This window comes from Tyto alba, unplaced genomic scaffold (genome assembly GCF_018691265.1).
Source record: "Tyto alba isolate M040663 unplaced genomic scaffold, T.alba_DEE_v4.0 Super-Scaffold_38, whole genome shotgun sequence".
Lineage (NCBI taxonomy): Eukaryota > Metazoa > Chordata > Aves > Strigiformes > Tytonidae > Tyto > Tyto alba.
In genome coordinates this window covers 25,433,866-25,446,831 of record NW_024881313.1, presented here as the reverse complement: position 1 = coordinate 25,446,831, position 12,966 = coordinate 25,433,866, and the positions used below count along the sequence as shown (strand labels likewise).

The window sequence follows — 12,966 nt, the reverse complement described above, 5'->3', positions numbered from 1 at the left end:
TTATGAAAGCTGAACACTTCAGAAAGCAGCACAGAATGCAAAACCAATCTGAACAGGTTTTGCCTTCAAATATTTCATGACGAAGATGCCTTCAATGTTTCACGATGAAGAAATGAATAAAGAATGACTTCTCACTTGGAAGAACATCTTAAACATGAAACTTCCTTAGAGAAAAAAACATACCTACTTAAAAATAACAACAGGTCATAATTTTTTTCACATAAATGTTTTTGTATAAACAATGTTTCTTTTTTCTCCACTGCTGACTTTTCAGGAAAAAAGAAAAAAAGCCTGTCATAGATTGACTACCTAATAAAAGAACTATCTAATAGATCCTTTTGGGTGTTTTGTTTAGAAATCTAAAAAGAAAAGTAACATGTTGTAACTCCCCCTAAGTTATTCTTGCATAAAACCATACTATCTTGCGTCATTTCATCATATTTAATACATTTGTTCTGTTCTTTCATATAATGCTACTGAATGGATTTCTGAAAACTTCCGTGCCGCCCCCTCCCCTCCCCTAAATTACACGTGTATGCATTGTTGTCTTTGAAAATACAACATAACTTCTGGCTCATATAGTACAATTTATTTCCTAAGAACCAAACCGGTGGCATATTTACCATTTTCATCCTGACCACTAGCTTCTGGAGTGCCTTGTCTCTGGTCCTCCTCAGGTGCTTCAGGGTAAATAACAGCTGTATCTTCTTGTTGAAGGAATTCTTCAACATTAGGGTCATGGTTTTGTTCATTTTCTGCATCAGAATCACATTCATCTTCTTTTACTAAGAGTGAAAAACAAGATAGGACATACGAAATTAAGAGCTTAAAAAGAACACAAATGAGATTCACATTGCCAAATCGCCCTCTATCCAGGCATTTCAAAACTCTTTACAAGTATTAGAATAGTTCAGCCCTTTAAAATGCAGGAATATGACAAGTTTGAAAACAGAGAACCAGTGGCATAATGACATTTACAATTTTGACTAAAACTAAAGTTTGCCTCTTCAGCTCAGTGCATTTTTATCATTTTAGATATAGCTGTTCCCCTCAACTTCCCTAAAAATCTTAAATGCAACATTAATTATGATTTAGCCCTTGTAGTTTAAAGGCCAACTTACTGTCTTGGCTCCTGTTTGCAGAAGTAAATTTGTTGCCTTCAAGACATAATTTTGAATATTATTTAAGACTTGTTCATTAGTGCAAGTCCAGAAGATATCTGAACTCTGAATAACAAGTTGGCTGGATGAAATGCAGCAAACTTGAACTTTGATTGCCTTGTTCTCTGGTGTTGGAAATGGCTATCAAAAAGGTTTCAGATCTACTTAACATCCTTCAACTTTTTCCATTTTAAAACTTAAGAACACAATCAACAACTGTATTTCAAAGCTAACAAATAATAAATTAAATATTTTACTTAATGCTTGCAAGATAAATATTTGCTACCAAGTATTTCTCTAAATACATTGTTCATAGAGTTTACTTTTACCATAGCAGAACAGTCTGTGAGAGCTCTGCCTGCCGCACACTAAATCATGACAGTTCTCCTCCACTATTAATAATGTGAGGTATAGTTTTAATAGGAAGGAGAAGTTTTATGATTCATCTCTCAGTATGAAGTCATATACTCAATTTACAATTTGACAATTTTTTTATGACATAAGGCAGTCTCTTACATATAGACTGTAATGCAGTACATAATGTAGTTCTCCATACTTGTTTGAAGAGATCAGACTTTATAGTAACTTAAAGCAACGCGTGAAATTACAGTTGTAAAATACCAATGTTTAGTTTGTTTTGTTGTTTAAATAAGGCTTACCCTGATAATATTTAACCATTTAGAGTTAAGGGTGTTAAAAAAGAGAAATATATAAAAATCTTTTAAAAAGCTGGATGAACTATATGTTACATTTTCTGACAACCATAGAAATAATAAACTAACAAAGCATCTGGTTTTGTTTGGTTCTGAAACTAAAGTGCACACTTTATTTTGCCTTCTGTATAATCAGTACAGACAGAGGAGTTGATAAGATACAGTATTAGCTTAAGTTTATTTTGGTATATGTCTTATTAGTTTAAAACACTATCTATTGACCTGTACTTGTATTCTATTCAACTACAAGTAAGATGAGCGGTATTCCTTCTTTTGCTCCAAGAAGACATGGTGCTGCAGAGGACTGCTCTGTCTCACTGGTCAGCTACGCCTCTGGACACAGGACCTCTGAAAGGAGCCCAGGTTATTCTTCCTCGGCTAAAACACTGTTTATAAATTAAGACCTCTAGCATGGATGAGCAAGGCAGTTTATAAAGAGAGGTGGAAGAATTAAAAAAATTTCAGAAGGATACTCACCTAGCCAAAATTCAATAGCACTTTATGAATAAGGGACTCAGATTAACAAAGAAATACCTGTACATCCAACTTCATCTGTCTGAGCTTCAGGCCCCAGGATTTCCTTTGTTTCTTTTCCAGCTGAAGTAATACATTTCACAAAAAGAAGAATGAATATTAAAAAAAAAAAAACCAAACAAAACAAACAACCCAAAAAAGCACCACACACACAACTTAATATACTTATTTTTTCAGCAATTTTTTCCATTTCTTTATTGTTTAGAAGAACTGCATTCAAACACAATATTAGTTCAAAAATATAGATTGCGTATTATTTCAGCAGTGTGTAATCAGTTGAACCACAAAGATATTCCACAGTTAAAGAAGCAAAATCTTAAAAGGAAGTAATACTAAACACTAACCATTATTTGAAGAGAGGTAAAGACAGGGACTGTGGGTTCCTCCAGCAAATACAGAATCAGCTACTTCAATAACCCTGCCTACAAATGCAGCTGTTTTATACACTGGAATATTATTTCCAGAAACCAGAGTATCATAAACCAAATAGGTTTACATTATTTTCTCCAATTAGCAGTTTTCAGAACTGATTGATAATTTGCTGGTAATGTCTGCACACAAATACTTAGTGCATTCTCTTTCTTATAAATCATCTATAAACCACTTACAGACTGCTATTGCTTACACAAACAAGGATTTTAAACGCATGCTCCCCACTTCAGATCAACTGTGCACTACAAAAATGTTTCACATATCAATTCCAACACTGAGTATGAGTTTGCAGGTACCAGACATCTGCAGAACTATTGCTGGGGAGCCTACCTGCCTCCGAAGCTTCACCAGCTCCTGCTGACCTGCAGCATTCAAGGATGCAGCATGGAAGCTTTAACTCACTACAGGTTGTTGGTTTAAATCAGTATGGGGCCCAAGTTGTTCCTAATTTATGACTGTTGGGTAGCCTGGACTGGAAAGTTCCCATTGGGAAGGCCACTGCTGCCATTTCTGTCAGTGTGTGGCTTATGGCAGGAGTGCATAGGAAAGCTATGTTGGTTGTTTTGCTCCTTTATCAGATATGCTCTGATGCTATGCTAATATATATGAAAACAAAGCATAGTTTTATTATGGAAACTTTAGATACCTCAGAGCTACACTGCAGAAGACTTGCATGATACAGAAGGTTAGATCACACAACTGCTATCACCTGAAGTGGCAACTGTTATACTTTTATTTACCTTACTTCACTCTACTTCAGTGCAGGGAAATAATTTGGTTTAGCTTGTCAAAACCCCCAAACATTCCAGCTTTTTAATTACAGGAGAAACTAATTTCTCCTTTATGTGGAAGATGATAAATTGTAGGAGAACTTTAAGGTCTCAGATAATACCAGCTTCCTCAGAGGAAAAGATTGTTAATTCTGTCTACTTTGATAAAAATCCCACAGACCTAAAATATCTGCAGATAGTCACAAACAAGAAATATGCTTAAAAGGAAACTGTTAACTGTTAAATCTTACTTTAATTGTCATCTGAAAAAAAAAAAAAAACAACAAGCAGTCCATACTTTATTGGTCAATACTGGATTGTGAACCAATTATATTTTTGGCACATGATACCACAGGCTTGGTTCAGAATTTGTAAGATGGATGATTGCATGCAATGCAAATTTATATCAAAAAGTTAATTTCTTAAAAACACTCATGATGCAAACCCACTATTTTTCTTTAAAAAGGGTTTGTGATTTTTCTCCTTTATGAAATAGGCTCTGTGGAAGAGGTTTTTATATTTTAATAAAAACTTACTGTTTTTACTCATAGAAATTTAAATTATAGTGTCTAGCAAATTTCATTGGCTATGGTGCAAATAAAAGCTATGCTTCCCAAGGGAATGTCAAGGAATTTATGGCATTATAGATTTATCCCAGTGAAGTTAAAACTCTCAATTCTAATAATTATAACCTCTGTTTGGTACTGTCTCTTCCCAATATCTAAAAGTGGGGTATATAAGACAGAGAGAAGACCTTTACCACAGGGGATGATCTTCCTTAGTACTGTAGGAATAATTAATAAGTTGAAAAATGTTAAGCTGAGCTCTATCTTTATAGCTATGTATGGCCCACATAGGAAGGCAACTTTGCAGTTGTGCCCTCAGACGCCCAGTTGCCATGCTGCAAATACAGCTTCTGGGAAGCAATGGAAAGGGAAGCAATGATGGGGGAACAGATCTTAAGACACTGTTCCACCATGTAGAAGTCACAGCTCTGAATTCCAGAAGAAATTTGAGCTACCTGCTGAATGACTCCTTAAATACAGGTCCCCACGAACAGCATCTAGGGCATAAATATCCATCTTGGCATTACATCTGGGCAGACCAGATAATTGCAAAACATGTTCTTGGACTTCTGTATCTCATTATGGCTTCTGAGCAGCTGCTTAGAGATACTGTGGGACTTCACTAAGGTTAAATATTAATGAATTTCAGATCACAGGCAACAGCATCTACTAGCAGTGAACATGCATGACACAATCACTGTGTCATAGGCTGACTGTAAAGATCTCTGCATGATCAAATTTAAACCACTAGCAAAATGGAAATTTTGGTTGTAGGCAGAAAGACAAACTTCACTAAAATTTCCACTGCAGTCTTATCTTCAAAGGGATTAAATTCCAAAGCCCATCAAAAGAGTTTCTAATTCAAATTATTTAGAGCTAATTTTCTGATATGCATGTCACAAGCACTGTTTACAGCTTACAGTACTGCCTGGATGTTTGCATCTGAGTGAAAATTTGATCAAAAAGATGTCACACATTTTTAGCCTTCCTCCCAAATGAAATCAATACAAAATAGTGCAGCAACCTTCCTCAGCAACCCACCACACTGAAAGAAAACCATCAATCTTACAGCACATAGGCTCAACCTAAAATGTTGAGAGTTAAAGGACTTTCTGAGTGCCAGGAAGAGCTTAAACATAAAACATAACTTCATTAATTGTTAAAGGTTATTTCAAGATCTGGACAATTTTTTAAAATTTTCAAATTTTCAAAGATACCTTTGTTCCAGGTCTGGGATGTCTAGATATGCTAAATACTTATAATACATAATAATGCTTTTTAAGTGTATTAATATAATAAATCAATAAGTTTAACATTTGCTTTTTTTTTTTTTTAAATTATAGCATAGGTTTTACTTTAAAGCAAAAAAAAAATCATGTTACAGAATCATTGCACACATGAATGCTGGCACACTGCCAACAACTTGTGCAGGATACACGTGGTTCATTTTTTCAAACCCATATGACTGTTTCAGTTAAACCTCTTGAGATACACACCTTATATTTAAAACACCTGCTCTGAAGGTCTTTTAGAAATTCAGTTAGAATGACTGGAAACGGAAGGAAACTAATCTGATAAAAAAATGTTACGTGTGTTGTTTCTATTCTTGGGCATTCGTGAGCAGAATAAATATGTAAAAAACTCATTCTGTCAAGTTCAGCTAAACCCAGGAACTTTCGGTACTACTTTACCAGTGATACACAACTTACAAAAGGTGCTGCAGTGTATGTTTTTTAAAAATAACCACCACTCCTGAAGATGGTATTAGTGTTGCATGGACTCCAGTACCTTTCCTTGTATGAGAGAGATCATGTATTCAATACCTCTTCTCTTCAGATTTCTAATGTGTAACCAACACTGATAAGATTTAACTCACACCTTTGCTTCTAGGAAGGCTATAAAAAAGTAAATAGTTCTTTACCATAGCAAATCAAAGCTCCATAAAACCTAATGTAGCCTTCATTTTTCTCATGTAGTCTTTGCCAGAAATTCAAACAATTTATTTAAAAAAAAAAACTTACTATCAAATAAGAAACCCTCCAGACTACTACAAAAGAGACTACAGAATACATCATCTTTACTGAAGAAATTTACAGTAGTTTGGGCAAGCCTGTATGGCAACTGTTTAATCTTTTGTCTGTCTAAACACTGATGAAATCCTGTCTTCAGCAGCAGTGACCAAGTCAGGGAAAACATTGCCAACATTGCGTTTCTAAAATAGCAGTAGAATTTGGTTTAAATGCTGAACTGGCAAACAAATTTTAAAAGGTTAAAAATTGTACATTTGAAATAAGGAGTCAAAAAACATGTCATCACATGTCTGGAGCTCTGAAAAACCCCAGAAACTTGTCTGAGGCAAGACTATGTGTCATGATTACCTGTAAGTACATCTCCAGGAAACATTCAGTCCAAAGGGTCTTGACCCAGCACCCTCTGTGAGCCAGTGCTCTTCACTGACTATTTCGGGTTTCCTACACCTATGCTTGAAGGGTTTAAGAAACAGTCTACACACAGCCCATTTTTATGTAACTGCAATTCCTGATAGATATAGCCTATGGTAGAGCAAAGATATTACAGAACTAAGAAAATTACCTACTTAGTAATTTAGCTCCAAAATACTAATTTCCCTGCACAGCATACCTTGGCAATAGCAGCTATGTAAAAACAGGCTGAGTTGATGCTATTCTTTGAACACTCAGCTGCTTGCTCTCAGCTGGATTGCAGTTAGGGACCATATGACTGCTTTCCATTTATTTAGATGTGAGGTCATACAATTTGTCTTAAACCACCAGTTTTAACAAGGTGGATGCTAAAAAATTGCATCTGGAGTTCAGACACAAACAGGGATATGCCGGAAAATACTCTGCATCTTCCAGGGGATTAAGGCCAAATTCCATAATAAATTCCACTAATTTATGCATTTATCTCTATTTGGCTCAAATGTAAGCATGCTGTGTGATACTACGAAACTTGGTATCTGATTCCACACTAAAAAAGGCCCATTTCCTGATTGCTTTAAATTTTCAGCTTCTAAAGCTTCTGCATAATATGTACAGCATTTATCGCCTTCCAGTGTTTTCGAAATACAGATTCATTATGAGTAAGATAGCCAATTCTAAAACTAGTAATCTAAAAATTATTTTTTTCTGGCTGTATTTTAGAAGGGAAAAGGCAGAAGCAGATCACAGGGAGAAACTTATATTTGAACGCTATTTTGTTTCATGTTTTTGGCTTACTGCTTACCCCTCAAGCAGAGCAAACCCTGAACCTTACCAGGAGCTATGGCAAAGACCTGCCATGCAAAAAGACTTGGAAAAACTAAACGCAAGTAACTAGTTTCTGATTGCCCTTAAGAGTGCTGCATCTACAGATTTGAAGCTCCTGTTTAACAATGCCAATGGAATGAATGCACCTCTGAATCTGCCTCAAACATGAAATAAAGAACATAAAATATATTACAATAAATGTTAAAATCCCTATTTTTTGTTTATCAATATTATATGCTATTTCAGTAACAAAGTGACCAAAAAAATTTCTATCGAATCTTCTTTTAGAAACCTTTCTCTACACAGGATCATCAGTGAAAATGCACGTACCTTCATCTTCCCAGCAACTGTTTGTGCTCCCTTCTCTTTCACTGTTTTCTGGTAATACTGTATGGTCTGTTGGCAAGTCATCTTCTGGCACACTAGCATCACAGTCTGCTGCATCAGTTACACTTTCTTCTTCCACTATATGCAACTTATCTTCATCATCTGAATCTGAGTTTGCTTCTACCACGTTATTATAATTGGTGACTGTGGACAGATAAAAAACAAAATACTGATCAATATACTCTTAATTTACGGCATGGAGATCCAAAGCTTTCAGAACTGTGGCCAGATGCTCTATCTGGGGCATCTCTATGGAGTCACATTATTATTTCTTCTTTCCACATGGGGATGGCAGCGGCTTGTGAGCACCTGGATGTAACAGCAGCACACAAGGAGACATGTGACAGCTGCTGGGCTTCCACCACTCCTCAGAACCATGATACCTCTCACTTCTGCACACTCAGCCTAAGACTGCACAAGACAAGGCAGTGGACAACTCCAGAGTTGTCTTCTGGACCACACTGAAACATCAGGCTTCCAACTGGACCACTCCAAATTGGATACCAGCATTATGTATGATTCCTTTAAGAATATTATAGCCTGGTTAGCAGTCTGTGAAACACTGAATACTGATAAACAACATCTTGTTACAGACACATATAATGAGGATGGGCTGTATGAGTATAGCAACCAGTGGGGTACAGAAGGAACAGAACTGTAGGGAAACAGCTGGCACTGAACACCAAGTGATCCCACGCTGGGCACACGCCAGAGAGGGAAGCTCTTGTCTGGCCCCACTGAGCAAGCCCTTGTCTGTGGTTATGCACGTTAGCTGTGCTCACCCAGTCCATCTTCTCCCTGGCTTTTCTTATAACTGATGCCACCTCCATGCTCCACGTACGTGAATCAAGGAGCAATAAATGGGAACAATAAGGAGATTTGATTCAGGAGGGCTAAAGTGCTCCTGATCCAAGCTAAAATGCTCCTGTAGTTACATCCGAAGATCACACTGAAGACTCAGCAGGAGATCAAACTAAAGACTCGGCAGGATGAATGTGAAAGGAAAAATCTGAAGTGACTTAGAAAGGAAATATCACGTAACATATTCCCCAGCTACCATGAAATGGTAATAACTATACTTTTTCAGCCTGGAGAACATATTGTAAAAGTCTTGTGGACGAAGGATTACATAATGATATATATGTTTCTGTCATACGGGAGCAGATTATTATTAGAATATTCTTCATTTGTAAGCACAAAAGATCAGTTATGGCCATTTAAACTTAAAATGTAAAGATTACGTATTAAGAAAAAAATTACTTTCACAATCTGTTGAAATGTCTTGTTACTCACACTGAAGTTAAACTATTAAATATTTATATTTGTGTACTACTTCTTCACTGCCAAGTTTGAATGTCTTACTGAAATGCTTCAAAATACAGTTTAAGAAAGAGAATAAATTTATCCATGAATAAACTAACAAGATTTGTCCTTACTGCAGTACTCCTTCAGTGGTTATCAGAATCATACCTGGGAGGCACATAATTACGCTACTTTATAATACCTGCATCCTGTCACTGTTAGCATATGAGAAGCCAGACTGATTCTTTCATGTGAAATCCTGCCTATTAAGGTAGATAAATAGCAAACTGTACTCATGGTCTTCAGAAGTTTTTTGTTTTGTTTGGGGTATTTTTTCGTGTGTGTGTGGGGTTTTTTTTGTGTTTTTTTTTTTGTTTTTTTTTTTTTTTTTCTGTTTTAAAGTAGATATTCTAGTCATGTAAAAATGCATTTAAGCAGGGAAAGTAACATTATGAACTGTCAGGCTACTATCCCATTTCTTACCAATACAAGAGAAAAATGTCTCATCTAGAATATGCATAAGCAAGACAAAAGAGCCTTCTGAGTTTGAAACAACTATTCCATGTTTCCATATTTTATACACCACATTATATGAAAAATATAGTAGCACCTCACTATTTATGGTATTGACCTTTTGTAAGACAACAAATTTAGCCAAACTGCCTAACTACTACTATCTGGTCCATTTCAATCGACAAATTGATTTTCACTTTCTATTCTGCAACTGATTTTGCAAAGTAAAATTGGTGCTGTAAGGAATGCTGTAAAATTGTGTGAAAGAGAAGACATACATGTATTCCCTCACCAAAGCAGAAGAGATTCATGAATTATTTTGCCTGAGAAATGGTTAATGCAACTTTAAGAAAAGTGTAAGAACAGCTAATAAAACAGGAGGAAATGGAAAAATTATCTTAGCCTGTTGTCTTAACTGGGTTTTATTGTGATGCTTAGATATAGAGGTTTATTAAAATAAAACACCAGTGTATTTACATGTGTTAGTAAGAGCAGGGATCAAAATTTATAGGCCTATGTTCAGTAATGTAGATAATGAATACTGGATTTTTTTTAAATAAAATTCCTGTTTAGTTTGCAAAATTATGTAGAATCCCTTATTTTAGAATTAAGAGTGGTTTTTACAGAAAATGAAAATAAAATCAGAAAGTTTGTTCTGAAGAGTTACACTTACAGAGAAAAAATATCTTTTCCTCATCATATATTTTTTGGTTTTAAATAGAATCTATTCATTATGGGTCTAGTTATCTTGAAACATTTTCATACATTCTCACTATGTTCACCTGTGCTAACTCTGCACAACTTAAAACCTCCTCCTTCCTCATGAAAAGTGAGGAATAAATGGTCTTTGGTATTTCAGTTTCTTCCACCAAAGATCAGTTGTCAACAAGGCAACACAATAAAATCAGCAAGAAATCTGGCTCTAACATTCCTGCTTCCTCTTACAAAGAGCTTTGAGGGAAATAAACTGCCAAACCTGCATCTAAATGGGCTCAGCACATTTAGGATGGCCAGGCAGCCCACGCCAAATGCAGCAGAAAGTTGAACACTTAAAATGATGGAAACGTCCATCTATCTAGACACAATTCTAACTAAATGATTACACGCTGTTTTTCCTCTACAGGATCCTTGCCTCTTCTAGTGCAGTGATGGAAAATACACAGGGAACTCTCAGTTTTATGGAGTGAATTGAATATCTGTAGGATCCTGCTTCACTTTTTCAGATTGCAAAGTGATTGCTCATTCTTTTTATCACCACCAGCCAGCAGTGTTCCCAAAAGCCTCACTTATAGAATGTTAGCCCAAATGAGATTCCGCATTATAAATTATATATATTGTAGAAGATATTATATATATTTATAGACAATATAGTATAACTATATATTACATAATTATATGATTATAAATTATATATAATTTCCCTACGTGGCATCCATCAGGAATGCTTCAAAACATAAAATTAACTGAACCATAGTAGGGTGATGGTATCTCCATTTTATGGAGAAGAAAGTGGCTACTTAGAAAACAGAGGATTTGTTTGTAAATCCTGACAATGCCATGTCAGCGTAAGGTATTTTGGGCCATACTTTTCAGAGGACTTTGCATTTTTACAGCATTTTATATATTCAAAGCAGACTTGCATTCATTTCAAATGCAGCTGTGCTCAGAACCCAGGTACCTTGGCCTGCATGCCACAGCAACTAGAAACACAGAGATCACCTCCAAAGTAAGTGACCTTCCAGAATCACATAACTCCTTGAAATAATGAGAATAAAATCCAGTCTTTCAGTGGAGCTTTCAAATGCTTTAGAGAGCGTGCTTTTGATTCTTACAGTCCTCTACTTAAATTACTACGCTTTCCAGCAATTAAGGCAAGGGTTCTGAAGGCAACAGCTTTCTTTAATAAACACCCCTGATTCATTCTCTGGGCACCATTCCTCCTGTGAAAAAATTATGTGATCACATAATTAAAGATCTTATCATTATGCATACATGCAAGGGACAAATTAAAACAGTCTGAACAATCTTCATTCTGACATTTTCCAACTTTTTTTGAATATTCAACCTTCAAAGTCAAGTGTTTGATTTCAAAGAACGTATTCATATTCTTTAATAGAAATGATGGGGAAAAAACAATCAAGCCCTGTAATGTACGGTATTTTTAGCTAATTAAAAGTAAAATCCCATTACATGGTACCATACTGATGCCTCCATGGCTGCAAAGCTTTAGCAATGCAGATCTGCTCCAGGTGCCTATGAGACTAAGGGGTGGTAGTAGCAGGCTATGTTCATTTGCTTCAGAGGTGTCTGGCTACATGTTTCACAGCTCTTTGAAGACATTAAAGAAACCCTGGAACTACAGCACCCAGTATCCAACTCCAGGGGAAACCGTCCTCACCCTCTCCCTTCTCCAGTTCAATCCTAGAGCAAGATTTAGACCTTCCATATCTGCACATCATTTTGAATGTTTTCTCCTCTCGTCCTTGATGTTCCCTCAGAATAGCCACCACTGAAAGAAGAGGAGAACAAGCTCCTAAGCCTTGCTAGATGCCTGGCACCACAATAACTGCTGAAGTTGGGAGGAATATATTTAGTTAAACCTTTCTGGATAGAGATTGAAATATATTTAATAGAAAAGCAATATGTAGACACTACTGCTTACAACCTGAAAGAAACGCAATTGAATATATGTAGTGATGACTTCAAGTGGCTTCTAATTGGGCCAAATATTCCATGCAGAAAATAAAAAACATATGTAAAATCTTACTTAGAAAAAAAGTTAGAGCTTTCTGATGAAGTAACTACAAATATTTCAAACTTCAGTAATATTTACTTTTAGTTAATATAATTTGAAAGTAGCAACTACCTCAACAAAATGATTCAGCCTGGATCACAGAAAACTGGCACAAGCAGCAATCAATGTCTCCATGATGAGACACTGCTCTGTGAAAATCAAGGACGGCTAGAGAGGTTATGTCAGGCTTAGTCATCACTGCTCCAGGGACGGCCATCAGCAGCAGGGGAGAAGAAGCAGACCACTGATGAGAATCTTATCTTTAGCTGTAAAAGCTATGTCTGACACAGATCATGAACCATGGCTATGAGCCTCTGAAAACAGGTCACCAGACAAGCATATATGATGTGTAACAGACATATGAGCCTATTCAGTCCACCATATAGTATGTAACCTTTGTGTAAACATGTATATAATTATATTAAACACTTCCATTATTAGTTTCAGCTTTACTTTCACAGATTGATAAAGGCCCCACTTTTGACATATGTACTACAAATGGCACTGAAGAGTAAATATTTATTCAATA

The 12,966-nt window shown here is 35.9% G+C and overlaps 1 protein-coding gene across 3 annotated transcripts in view; it reads right to left on the bottom strand.

Moving 5' to 3' along the window:
* ZEB1 (zinc finger E-box binding homeobox 1) overlaps nt 1-12,966 on the bottom strand; it is a 125,077-nt gene that overhangs the window by 17,734 nt on the left and 94,377 nt on the right. For all 3 annotated transcript variants that reach the window (XM_042802281.1, XM_032982701.2, XM_032982700.2), the window contains exons 2-4: nt 7,772-7,972; nt 2,408-2,470; nt 624-785 (exon numbers count right to left, since the gene is read on the bottom strand). In XM_042802281.1, the coding sequence (XP_042658215.1) occupies nt 624-785; nt 2,408-2,470; nt 7,772-7,972 (426 nt within the window). The remainder of the gene's footprint in view (nt 1-623; nt 786-2,407; nt 2,471-7,771; nt 7,973-12,966) is intronic.